This window comes from Myripristis murdjan, chromosome 9 (assembly GCF_902150065.1).
Source record: "Myripristis murdjan chromosome 9, fMyrMur1.1, whole genome shotgun sequence".
Lineage (NCBI taxonomy): Eukaryota > Metazoa > Chordata > Actinopteri > Holocentriformes > Holocentridae > Myripristis > Myripristis murdjan.
The window spans coordinates 25,257,589-25,270,974 of NC_043988.1; the positions used below are offsets into that span (position 1 = coordinate 25,257,589).

General features: G+C 42.9%; 1 protein-coding gene across 2 annotated transcripts in view; it reads left to right on the plus strand.

The window, feature by feature from the left end:
- The window catches only part of kcnip3b (Kv channel interacting protein 3b, calsenilin), a 37,219-nt gene that overhangs the window by 17,772 nt on the left and 6,061 nt on the right, over positions 1-13,386 (plus strand). Inside the window, exons 3-6 of one of the 2 annotated variants that reach the window (XM_030060810.1) lie at positions 11,487-11,489; positions 12,055-12,179; positions 12,303-12,372; positions 12,556-12,734. In XM_030060810.1, coding sequence (XP_029916670.1) covers positions 11,487-11,489; positions 12,055-12,179; positions 12,303-12,372; positions 12,556-12,734 — 377 coding nt within the window. Of the gene's footprint in view, positions 1-5,123; positions 5,254-11,486; positions 11,490-12,054; positions 12,180-12,302; positions 12,373-12,555; positions 12,735-13,386 lie in introns of those variants that run through there. The other variant, XM_030060811.1, reaches the window with a different exon arrangement.

Sequence of the window (13,386 nt, forward strand, 5' to 3'; positions counted from 1 at the left end):
GTGGGGCCAACATTTCCGTGTTGCTTCAGGCTGTGTACTATGTTGTTTTCTTATCAGTAAAGGCTCCGGCTTTCTCGCCCAGAACACAATAAAGCGCCTCCGGTCACAGACGCCCATGGGAGACCTACAGCGGCCAGTGGAGAACAGCAGCTGCATGCATGAGTGAATATTTGATACTGCAGTGAAAACATGAGTAGGGTGAAATGCAGAAAAAAAGAGTACTGATAATTATCTGAGGCTTTTTGACCTCGTATTTTTAGTTTCACAGACATTTTTTTTTTATAATTTCAAGGGCACTGCGGCCCTGAGACCTTATTAATTTCTGACGCTGGCTGATTTTGATGCTTTCACTGCCGTCTGGTTCTCCATAATGAGGTGACAGACTGTTACTCTTGTTTCCCTTAACACAAGTGTAGGAATTTGTGTGAGAATCAGCCTGTTAGCGAGAGTGAGGAAATATTATTGGAGGCAGCAGGGAGCAGGATTGCAAGAAAGGAAGACAGTGGGACACAGACAGAAAAAGAAAAGTGTGGAGGTGTGTGATGTCGGCAGTGTGTGTGATGTGAAAGGTCAGCTGCTCGTTGCAGTGCTGTTTGATCCCCCTGTTCTCTCTCTGTCTTTGTGTCTCCCTGACTCAGTGTCACCAACTCAAACAGATTTTCAAATGTGGCCTCACGGGTGCGCACACACACACACATATACACACACATGCACACAGGCACAGGGCACAAAGCTCCCTCACCTGTCGCCTTTTCCACAGTGCCAGTCAGTTACCTGTGTGGGCATGTGCGAGACAGACCTTGGTGCTTGTTTCAGGCTGAGCTCTGATCTCAAGTGCCACTTAACAGATTGAGCAGCTCGTCCTTCTTCAGCGCGCTGTCACTGTAGATCTCTGTGAGTGACCTTTAAAGTATGATCTGGTAAAGTTTGGATCCTGTCTTGTTGGAGTCTCTGGTGATAGTCTAGTATCTCCAGCGTTAAGAGCAGTTGCTGGCCGTGTAGTGGTAACTGTGGTGCATTATGGGAGCGGTGATGGCTGCGCTCTCTGTGGAGGCCAGGAGACGCCTCTCTCGTCCCAGCTGCCTCTCGCACTGCGGCCACAGTGCGGCCAGGTACCACCGCTCAGGTAGGCACTCTTCTGGTTTTACCTTTGCTTTGATCGCTCACTCTCATTCACTCTCATTCAGTCACACACATTTTTTCTAATCAAAACGGCATCCGAAAGTTGTCTTCTTTTTATTGTCTTCTTTTTGAAAGTTGTCTTCTTTTTATTGTCTTCTTTGGTGCTATAGTATGCTATCATTGATGTGATGATTTTTTTTTTTTTTCTACAGCCGTCACTGTAAAGTTTTTCACTTGTACATTTTTGATGTTTGGATCTCCGCAGAGCAATACCGATCCAGCCCCCTTGTATTTAGGATCTTTAAGATTTAGGATCACAGGCAGGAAACCTTGCGAAATCACACAGAAATAGATCGGTAGATAGACTCCTTTATAGACTCCTTTATTGTCAGCTAAACTGCACATTTGGTGAATTGCAGTGGGCCAATATACAAGTAATGCAATTAGGAATGGAAGGTTAGCCTGTTCTAGAGATAAAAGGGATGAGCTTTTTTTTTTTTTTTTTTTTTTTCATTTTGGGTGAACTGTCCCTTTAAGCTATCACAACTCGTGGTAACATATCTTCTTATATTTACTCCAGACAAACCACTGTTACTACTGTTGACAATGTAAAGCACGTCACCTCCTGTGTGCCAAAGGATTTTTCCAAAAACAAAACAGTAACAGACACATTTGTTTTTGTGAAAATGTCTCAGATTATTACTTTCTTAATATTATAGCTGGAGTTTGGTAAGCAGGGAATAATTTCCCGGATTTTTTTGCAGATACCTTTAAATTCAAGAGTCACATTTGACAGCGCATGCCTCTCTGAGTGCAGTGAAGACTGAAGTGAGGAGATCGTTGCTCTTTCACTGATGCGTCTGACAGAGAGGAAACGGGCTCAGTCCTGTCTCCCTATTTACCAGACTGTTGTGTCAGCAGGCAGCCCCATGCTCCCCTTTTAAAAACCTGTTAGTCTCTTAATGGCCTGCCCAGAGGAATCAGCACACACACACACACACACACACACACACACACACACACACACACACACACACACACACACACACACATACACACAAATACAGTACACCTCCACCTCCAATGCGCATACACATACAGTAAGCACACACATCCACACATGAAATACATGCTAAACCCACATACACGAACTACTCAAAATACACAAACACACACACACATGCACAAACAAGCACACATGCATGCACACACCCGTGTACTTTGAGTGTGAATGCTTGCCATCTGATCCATTCTCCTCCACAAATAGGTCACTGAAATGTTAATTTGACCTTCAAGGTAAACCCTCTGCATTACTGTAGGAATAGACACTGCAGACCCGCACTTGCTTAGGAATAGTAACCAAATATAGATTTAAATTCTGTATAAAACCAAAATAGATTTGTGATTTTTTTTTTTTTTTTTTTTTTTTGATTGACAGTTGATCTGGATTTTTTTTCTAGTAACATAATAATAGGCAGTGGAGAAGGGAGGAAATCACCACCACGCCACAGAGCTATTGATCTTTCTCGCTCTGGCCTCCCATCTCTGTCTCCTATCTCCAACCAAGTCAATGCACACACACAAACACATGCACGCACGCACGCATACACACACAAACACACACATATGCGCATACAGCATATACACACCTGTCTCCACTCCGGTCTATTTTATCTCGATGCATTAGCAAGTGCAGAGTCATCACTTATCTTTTCTTCACTTGGTAAATCTACACACACACATATACACACTCAAACTCATACACTTACACGCATAAAGTGTATGTACTCACTCATGCTCACACACATTCATACATCACAGTGCAGGAATCATTAACATTTTGAGAGATTATGATTAAATAAAAAGGTTATGAATAATATCGAGGGCGCTGCTTCACTTTGAACTCTCTTCAGTTCACCAAGAAAAAGAAAAATAGATGAATATGAGAGGGAGTGTGAGAGGAGAAGGATGGAGTGGGAGGTGAAGCAGGACTAGGGAGGTGGGGTGTCCCTGCTATTTGATCTCTGTGTGAGTGTGGGTGTGCATGTGTGCGTGTGCATGTGTTTTGATCCCCTTATCTTCCCCCACTCTCTGCCGAAAGTCGGGTAATGTGACTTCACCCTTCATCCGCAAGCTCTAATGGCTGGAGAGAAGAAGGGAAAGAAGAGGAGAAGAAGAGAGGGATGCGGTGGAGATATGAGAGACAATACAGAGAAGAAGGAAAAGCGAAAGAGAGCGGAGCAGAGGGAGAGAAAGTCTGCGGTTGGCCAAAGTGATGGAATGACAGTGGAGATGGAGGGAGGAGGCGGTAGGCTCTGGGCACAAAAGCGAATCAGATGGACGGAGGGAGAAGAGGAGGGGTGCAGTGGACCAGGCAGAGACCAGAAGAAGGCTAGGATGGGCGAACCAGAGGGATAGGAGCTGGACTGACAGGGCACAAGTACCCGGATTGACCACGGGATTGTCACTTCGTTCTCAGTTGGAGTGAGTGATGACGAAGCGAGAGAAGGGGGGAGAAAAGTTCAAAGGAGAGGCAGCAACAGATAAATTCACGGAGAGCACGAGTGCAGAGAGGGGAGTAATGGAAAAGTATGTGCAGAGGAGGTAGTCACTGGGAGAGGCTTCGTTCCCCAGAGCTCCTCTCAGTTTCTCAGGATTTCCCTCCAAGGACGCTGCCCTGCCTGCCTTCTCTGCAGGGCCATACTCTTCCATATCTGGACCTGGATTGTGCAAATGCTGCATCGGAGTGGATCAGATGGATCAGAAGCCACACCAAGCCTAAAAGTCAAATTAAATCCATGCCGCAAGCTGTTTGGTGGACCAAAAACGGACTAACTAGCGGCTGAAAAATACGTCAGGAGGAGCAACACATAAAAATAGTTGATTTAGAAATGGCTCTGAAGCAGTTAGGGAGTCAAAACTTCCACAAGTAAATGACTGATCTATTGATTGTAGTGTGCTGATTAATTAGACTCCAGGCTATACGCTTCATTCATGGCACAGGATTTTGTACAGCATATCAAGTTCTGCTTATTTTATATTGATTGACAGGTTTCTTTCGCAGGCAGGTCTGTTTTATAGATTATTTCGCAGCTGTAGATACTGAGTGGATGCCACTGAGACTAGAAAGTCAGACTGTATTTGGCTGCTGTTGCACACTGCAGACAGAGTCCTGATGTTTTTGCTCCAGAGCTGAGGTTTCACAAATTGCTCATGTGGTTGTCACGTATAATGGAGTAATTTGTTCATAATTGATAACACTGTTTTGCTGTTTCATCACATGGGAGATGAGAGGACTTTGGTATTTAATTTCCCTTCCCCTAATGTTCTGTATTTCAATAAGTCGATTGTATTCTGTCAGCATTTTCTCCCCACTAACGGGAAAAGCTGGAGCCATCACACTTATCATGAAAAATTACATGGATACCGAGGCTTCACGAGAATTCTTGCTTTTTCTCAGGGACACTTTCATCTAGGATCAAAATGTAATAGAGTATAATTTGCTCGAGTGCAAATGATAACTTGAAGACTGATGACAGCTTTTTGGATTCAGAAGGTGAAGAGTAATCTGCATCTTATAATCAGTCAAAAGCCCTGAGAATGAGTGCAGCAGGAAAGTCTTGAAAGCGACTCCAAACGTCTCCTTTAATGCACTGTAATAAATGGCCCTGGACACAACCCCCATTTTCCCTCATGGTTCTAGACAGGGAGGTTTTCCATATATGTCGTCTTCCACATATTTTCCATTTCATCATCACTGTTGACATTAAAGTGACTATCATCCAGCTGGCTAGCCTTGTTCTCATGCTCTCTCAGTGGCCCGGGCCTGCAAACAAACCCATGCAGTCTCCCTCCACCCGGACTGATTAGCGGCCTGTCAACTCGGCTCACGTCTGTTCAAAAGACACTTGTTGATCAGCCGAGCCCTGCCAAACGCGGGCCAGCCCACGCTTCCTTTTGGCTCTCCCCAGGGCCAGGCCTCTGTGTACGGCCTTGGCCCTGAGTGGGCTCCCCTTTTCTCAGCCATGGGGATCCAGGGCATGGAGCTGTTTGCCATTGGCGTGGTCATCATCCTTTTCATGGCGGTGCTCAAGCAGTTTGGCATCCTGGAGCCCATGTCCTCATTTGAAGGTAAGGGCCCACCTGAACCCCCTCTCCTGGCTAACAGGTATCTGCTATTTGATGCTGTGCACAATCTATGTCACTTGGCTGAATCTTAATAGTTTATATCGCGAAATTTGTCATATGCTTAACGCTGTTATAGTCACTACAAAAATCGCTGAAGTTGACTTCCGCAGTGTGTTCATTATTTTCAAAAAAAAAGGAAAAAAACTTCTGTTCCTGTACTTAAATTTTAAATACAGATCTAGTCAGTGTAAAATTATGATCATTTTTCCTACTGAGATCATAAGTTACCATCTACAATTTAAGTACCCCAATATATTATTGTTGTTAATATTATTCTAATTATTATTAGTAGCAGTAGTAGGAGGAGGACTAGGAGTATTTATTTTGTACCAGCAGCATTTTTGAAAGTAGCTGTCATTTTCAAATGGTTAATGCCTCGTGGAAAGAAAATCTCTGTTTCTCTGAGATTTGGAGCTCACAGCTTTGCATAATGACTTCAGACGATTCTGTAGTGCAAGTTTTTTAATGATCATTTAGGAATCTATTAGTAAATGCTACTCTACTTCATCATATGGTATCAGCACCACAGCAGGTGCTTTTATGGCGTCAGAAAGGTGGATAGTTTACAGGATGTTAGTTTAGCCGACTCAGGGATATACAGTAAAGCCTTGATGGGCCTTTAGTTGATACAGTCGAGTGTTTACTTTGGGACTGTAAAAGAGATGTTGGATAGTGCTCTTTGAATGACGCTCTACCCTTTGATTAGAGTTTTAGGCCAAAGGCCAGCCAGTCAGAGTGCCCTGCAGTCAGTGTGCCAAGACAATTACAGCAGAAAGGCTCCAGTCGGCGCATTAGTGCTTCTCGTATTGCTTGGCATCATAAGTAATAAATTCAACAAAAACATCAGTAATGTTCTTTCATAATTTATCACTCCTCTCAATCCCTCCAACCTTCAGTTCCTCCAAAAGTGCCCCCCCATCCCCCTCCGCTGTGGTAATTCATAGAGGCAGGGCCTACACCCCGGTTTAGCATTACTTCGCATCAATTATACATGAAGTATTGAACAGGCTTTCTCTGAGACCGCCTAAATATGGAGCCTGGAGTACTCCTCCAGGACCCTGAAGGACACTGGCCATCTCCCAGTAGCCCCCCAAATCCCTCCACCCTGCATCTCTTATTATCCCCTCTTTCTCCCTTATTCTTGCTTCATCATCTCCCAGTGGGACTAATTTACCAACCACAGTGTCATTCTCTCATCTACTTTTGCATCTCTGCTCTGTTTTCAATACGTGTAACAGCTGGTCACAGATGCTGAGGGGTTAAAGCATCCTCATCCTTTCTCTAAATATAAACCTGGGAAACATATTTTGTTCTTCTTATACGAGGTTATGCATATTTGTGCCTTTGCCTTGGATACAAGCAGTTTTTAAATGGCAGCCCCATCGTGAACATTTGTCACGTTGTTTTGTCACAGAGGTGTCGGTTCAAGTCTGCAGCGGTTCTTGAGGCTGTAGTTTTGGGGTGAATATTTGTCCCAATCAGTAAGCTTTGACTTAGGGTTACTGCTCTTTGCCAAAGCACCGTGTCTGTTTGTCTGTGATACGTTGTAATTATACTGGAGACTGTTCGCCACATTAATTTTTGGCAATTTTTGTGATTAGTGCACATAAAATTGGATGGCATCGCGTTTCATCAGTATGGGGCAGTACAAATGCTTATTGGAATAGTACGATATTGTTCGATAGTTCGATATACAAGATCTCAGCTGATGCATAAAATTAGGTTGTTACTGATAAAAGTGGACATGGCTTATTTCACCGGATAAGAGCGTGTGCCACATATTAAGGCTGAATCCCAATTGCTGTGTCCTGGGTTCAAATCCGACATCAGGCCCTTTGCTGCATGTCATCCCCTCTTTCTCCCCCGCCTCTCCCATCTCTCTCCAATATGACTGTCAAATAAAGCAGAAATGCCAAAAAAAATAATCTTTAACAAAAAAAAAAGATTCCATATCCCAAAATAAATTTAAAAAATCAGTAAAATTACACCGTAGGTTCGAGAGAGCTGAAAATCTTTCAGCATATCCACTAAAATTCAAGAAAAGTTTGGCTCACTACACAACCTGTTCAGAAGTCCTTCACTCGATATTTAAAAATGTGCATCTGTATCTCCAAAACTGCTCATTCAAATGCTACGGAAAAAAAAACCTCACAGACATTGTGTAGATGTAAACGTTTTAATGTAAAACCAATAAAAATCCCCCAGCTGGGCACATGTGATGTCATTGCCTCAGGTTGTAAGAATGTGTGTGTAAAGCCACGTCTCCCCAGTGGCTCATTCAGCTCCTCTGGGGGTACAAAGGTCCAGGGTTCAAATCCCCAGGTGGCCAGGTCCTACTCGCCAACAGTGAGGTACTTTACACATGTGGTATGTTTTCAACTTCCTCTGAAGGTCATATTGAATCAAAGACTGCCTTCTGTCCTTGGACCCTGCTCATTGCTGCTTGTGGCTATATCTGTAATTGTGATTGTTAGATCAACACCCCTCCCCCCCACACAACCCCTGGATCCAGATAAATATACATTCCTGTCGGCAGTATATCAGGCATCCTCATTAATTAACAGACAAACAAGGTTAGGTCGTTTGTTTGTTGCATTATTTATATCCTCAGCACTCAGCAGAAGGTGCATTGATGTTGCTTACAAGTGAATGCACATACGTCAGTGCGCTCGAAGCCCGGCGAGCGGCTCTGATCTGAAGCAAAACTGGCCTTTGATTGTTGTTTCAGTCTGGTCCGCTCTACTCTGATGTCGATATCGGGTTAAATCCAACTCAGTCCATCCTATTTTGGGATGACATCAATATTTCTTCATGCTGGAGTTAGCCTTGTCATTAGAGCTGTATGAGGCCTATTTTGAGTCCTCATGATACCAGTATCTGGTATTTACTCCACATTTGATTTTCAGTGCATGACATTTCAGTCGGGTGGTGTCGCACCAGTGAAGACAAAGATAGAGGCAATTTGAGTAATACAGTTTGTTCATTTGTTACTTTTTTGCTAGTTTCTTTATTAAGTTGATAGTTTTTACATTATTTAACTGATAGGTTGCTTATTAGGCAGAACTGAAGGTGAAAATTAAATTTGGCCATGCATTAAAAAACAAAACAAACAAACAAACAAAAATAGGAATCTCTGTTCATCCATCCATCTATTTCTGAATCTGCAAAAAAAGTCACAAAAGTTGAAAAAAATGTCTCATTGGGTATGATTTTAAGGGATTTTTTTGTTCTGTGAGACAATCCGCTATGTTTAAATCCATCCCCCCCTCGCAGAGATTTAATTTGCTTTTGCCTTGTTGTTTTTGTTCTTTTCTTGTCTTTTTTCTTTTTTTTTCTTTTTTCACACCTGGGATCAAGTGGCCTCTCCCCAGTGTAAATCTCCATTTCAGGTTATTTGGGGTGAAAACTTCCTTTTACCGCATGGGCACTTTCCTCCTGTTGTTCCCTTTCTCTCCACGAGAGGGCAGCAGAGATCACTCTGAAATGTTAACTGAGACAATGAAATGCGTTTTGAACAAGTGTGACAAGGCCCGTGGGATCCCTCGCTCACTGTTTCCCTATATTACAGTAGAGCTGGGTGAAAGTTCCCGGGACTCCGCAGAGCGAGAGCAGCTCTGAATCTGTGTTACAGAACCCAAGAGGGACAAGAGAACAATTAGAAAGTGGATCACAGTGCTGACTGGGAAAATGGGATTCAGGACACCTGTTGACCTTATGCCACCACCCTCTCTGATTCCTTAAAGGCAAATTATTCCCTGTGTGTCGCCTTCAACAAAAACAAAATTAAATTCACAATCACACTTAATCACCTAGAGGTACTTTCTACCCTGAGGCATTGAGGTTTTTTTTTTTATTTTTATTTGAGTGTGTGGATGTGAGAGGGGGTGATGCAGGATTTCTCTGGCTTCTCAGGAGTTCATAGGTTAATCAGCAGACAATAACGAGGGGTGGGGGGAGGGAAGAGATAGAGGAGGAAAGTGATGAACATCATCATCATTTTTGGAGAACATCGTGAAGGATATATGTTGGATATTGTGTGGATTTTTTTTTTTTTTCATGTTGGATGTGCTACCAGCTGGAGGAAGAATATTTTATAGCAGGGAAAAATGCAACAGAATGAACTCTTTGCTTCTGCCAAAAAAAACCTACATGCGTGATGTGACAGTATGTGAGCTGGCACTTAATGAGATTGGATTTTTGATGGATTAAAGTTGGGTTTTTTCTGTGTTTGTGTGGATTTCCTTTTTTTTTTTCATTTTGGAGGGATTTCTAGAGCTGTAATCTGATCCAGTAATAAAGGAACTGGACCATCAAAACTTCGCTTTTCATGGTGGAGCATGTCCTGAATGAGGGCTGACAAGAAAGACCTCATAAAAAAGACCGTCAATTAAAGCAGGGCAGAGGGAGAGAGCTAATTAGAGTAAGAGAAACAGAGAGAAATTGTGACAGAGAGCGAGCAATGAGTGACTGACAGTGTTTCGGTGACAGGAAAGCACAGAGGAGAAGGACAGAGAGAGAGAGCCGGAGACTGAAAATGACAAGGAAAAGTGCATAAATAGTACAGAGGTCATGGCGATTTAAAAAGCGGTGGCTTGGAGAGAAGGTGGGAAAAGGACTGTGAGAGAAAAAAGATAACAGAAGAAGGGAGGATGAGTGTGAGGTGGGAGACGGAGGGGCTCCAGACGGTTGGCATCGTCTGCCTGGTGTTCATGTTCCTCAAACTGATGCATCTGCTGGGCCTCATCGACATCACTGAGACCGGTGAGCCAACCTGGGAGAGGGGAGAGAGAGATGGGGCAGAGGAGCAGAGGGAGAGATGGAGGCGGGAGGGGGGAGCGATGGAGGGGTGGAGGAACGGGGAGCGAGATGGGGCACAGATGATAGAGTGGAGATTTTTTTTACTTAAACTCACTTGTGATTACTATTTCACCCAAATCCAGACAAAGGAAGCAGTAGAGAGTGATGGATGGCAGGAAAAGTACTAAGAAAGATGAGAGAAAAAGTACTCAGGGCCTCATTTATAATATGTCAAATATTCTATCAGTTTGTCTGAGATTACGTTCCATGATCATTTGCAAAGATGAAAAAAGGTTTGGAAAAAAGGCTAATTACCGGAAAGTTGTGTAGCATTCATATTTTGGATAATGGCCTTAGCAACAATTGGAGGAAATATTGATTTTGGTATCAGGATAGTTTTTTCATCAGTCAGTGTCATGCAGTTCATAATGGAAGGAGAAATAATAATAATAAAAAAAAAACAGGCAAGGAAACAAGAAGTAAAAAAAAAAAAAAAAAACTCATAGATGATAATCAATGGGTCATTTGTAAGAATGAGGTAATAAAGTTGTCATCCTAAAAATTGCAAGTCTGACTTGGATTTGGCACCAAAACAAAAGCTGTGTAAAAACTTTCCTTTTTTTTTTTATATAAATGTAGCTATGTAATGCTGGTTTTGTGGAAATGTGAAACATTGTGGCAGCGGTGATGGATGTGAACACCATGTCACCTTCATCTGAACTGGAGAGGATAAGTCAAAGTAACACGTAAAAAAGAAGAACACAAACCACCGTGATGAAAGATGGACAACATGATCAGTCATCAGCGATCACATTTGATCTCAAAATTAAATAGTCTGAGATTTAATTTGGACGAAGAGCGCCCTATGCTTGATTTTCCATATAAATCATGTTGAGTCTATGGGAAAATGTATCTGTGCACGGCTCTGGTGAAGGTTGTTATGTGCCAGAGGTCGACTCCTGCTGGCTTCCCTTCACCGGCGCTGATATTTGCAGGAGTGTATTATATGTCTTATTGTTTTCTGATGAACATGAGAGGAACAGGGCAGTGTGTCTTCAGAGAGGACTGCTGTCCACTCTCTGTTCCCCTCACTATGGTTTTGGTTTATGTTAGAAAACTATGTGTGTGTGTTATATTTCATAGCTCTGCTGGATGTTTTGTGAGAATATATCATGACTGTTTTTCTCTGGACCGCTCTGTGGCCATCATATACAGTATCCCTCTAAGTATCCAAGCTGACTTGACTATTTTCTTTGTTTTTGTTTTTCCCCCCTCTTGCTATCACTCTCTCCCACTTTTCTCCATTTACTCTCTTTCACTCTCTCTCCATCTTGGTGTGTTTATCAATACCCCTCCTCCTCTGTTTTCTCTGTTTAAAGATGGTGAGTATGGAAACAGTAGAAACCCAACTTTCTTATGAATCCTAGAAACTCCCTCTTTTTTGAATGATGTTTTTTTTTTTTTTCTCCCCCCAAGCCATGCAGTGCTTTCTCTTAGTGTGTGTGAACTGGTAACCAACATTGCCGTGACACAAATTACATTCAGAATCCAGTAATTGAATTGTCAAAGTCAAAATTTCTATTTGTCCACGGTGACTTTTTGAGATAAATGGAAACGGTTCTTGTTTGGTGACGATTCTGCCATAAAGAAAGTACCTCCTCCTCTTTTTCAGTCCCCCTTTCGTCTGCATTTTGCTCTTTTGTAGTTTTTTGCTAACTCTCTCTTGTTCTCGTACCTTCCCCCACCAATTCCTGTTACCAATGCCTCCCTCTTACGAGTGTGGTCCCTTCCCTCCCTGAATGTTGGCCTGCATCCACACACTCAATGTCTACCCCATCCTCCCTCTTTTTCTCTTGATCTCTTCTTCTCTACATCTTTCTCTCTCTCTCTCTTTCTCTCTCTTTCTCGCTCTCTCTCTCTCTGTCCATCCTTCTCTCTCTCCCACAGACAGCAGTGACAGTGATTTGGAGCTGTCGACGGTGCGTCACCAGCCGGAGGGGCTGGACCAGCTGCAGGCTCAGACCAAGTTCACCAAGAAGGAGCTGCAGTCTCTCTATAGGGGTTTTAAGAACGTACGTGTGGCTGCTGCTCGATCATATGGGGAACTGAGACCGTCCTAATTGCTGTACGGCCATTAACATGCTGCATATAGCCTTGAAATATTGCAATACACACACCCTTTCTCTCTCTGGCAGGAGTGTCCCAGTGGGTTGGTTGATGAGGAGACATTCAAGTCCATCTATTCTCAGTTCTTTCCCCAAGGAGGTTAGATGATAAAAACAATCTCTCCTCTCCCATCCTCTCTCATTATCACTCTGTCTCTCTCTCTCTCTCTCTTGCTCTTGCTCTTATCGGGTGCTTTTGCAAAACATACTCTGTGCAAATATGTACTGTACGACTGTGTGACACTGACTGCTGTTTTCTTGGTTTTGTCCCTTTGTGATACAGACGCGACCACCTATGCTCATTTCCTATTCAATGCATTTGACATAGACAGAAATGGCTCAATCCGCTTTGAGGACTTTGTCATTGGCCTGTCTGTGCTGCTGAGAGGCTCGGTCACCGAGAAGCTCAACTGGGCCTTCAACCTCTATGACATCAATAAGGATGGCTACATTACCAAAGAGGTATGTGAATACAGGCTGTGTAAGTGTGACTCTTCTACAGCGTTTGATAAACACACAGTCACAGACAATAATGATAGTTCAGCCAAAGCAGTATTTTAACTCATTTTCATTCATTTATATTCATTCATTCCCCGGCACAATGACTTTTGTTAGGAGTGTAGGCCCACACATCCTTCAAATACCATATTTCAAGGACTGTCTCAGGTACCACACTAAAAATGCATTGATTGGTTTAATGGGGCTGTTATGATTAAAAGTTAGAAAAATAATAATTCAAACGCAATTTTTCAGCCACTAATGGTGGAATTTTAATTCATCGTCACCCACTCAAACCCAATCATTTTCACAAACAGACAGGAAGTGCATTAGCATAACCCGTAATACAGTTGCACACCCGACACAAACAGAAGATGTGATGTGATGCAATTAAATGGAACCAGTTGATCTGGTATTTATCTAGATTTCACCTTCGCACGCACAGCAGAGGTCACCTCTTAATAATAGACGCACACCTCACATCCCTACCCCACCCTCCTCTGCTCAGTCAAGCATGCTTCCTTTGTGAAATTAAGTAACGTTTTAGTTTCCATTACTTGTCATACAAAGGCTATCAGGACCATAAATAAGATAAAACTTCCTTTTCTTTCCTTTC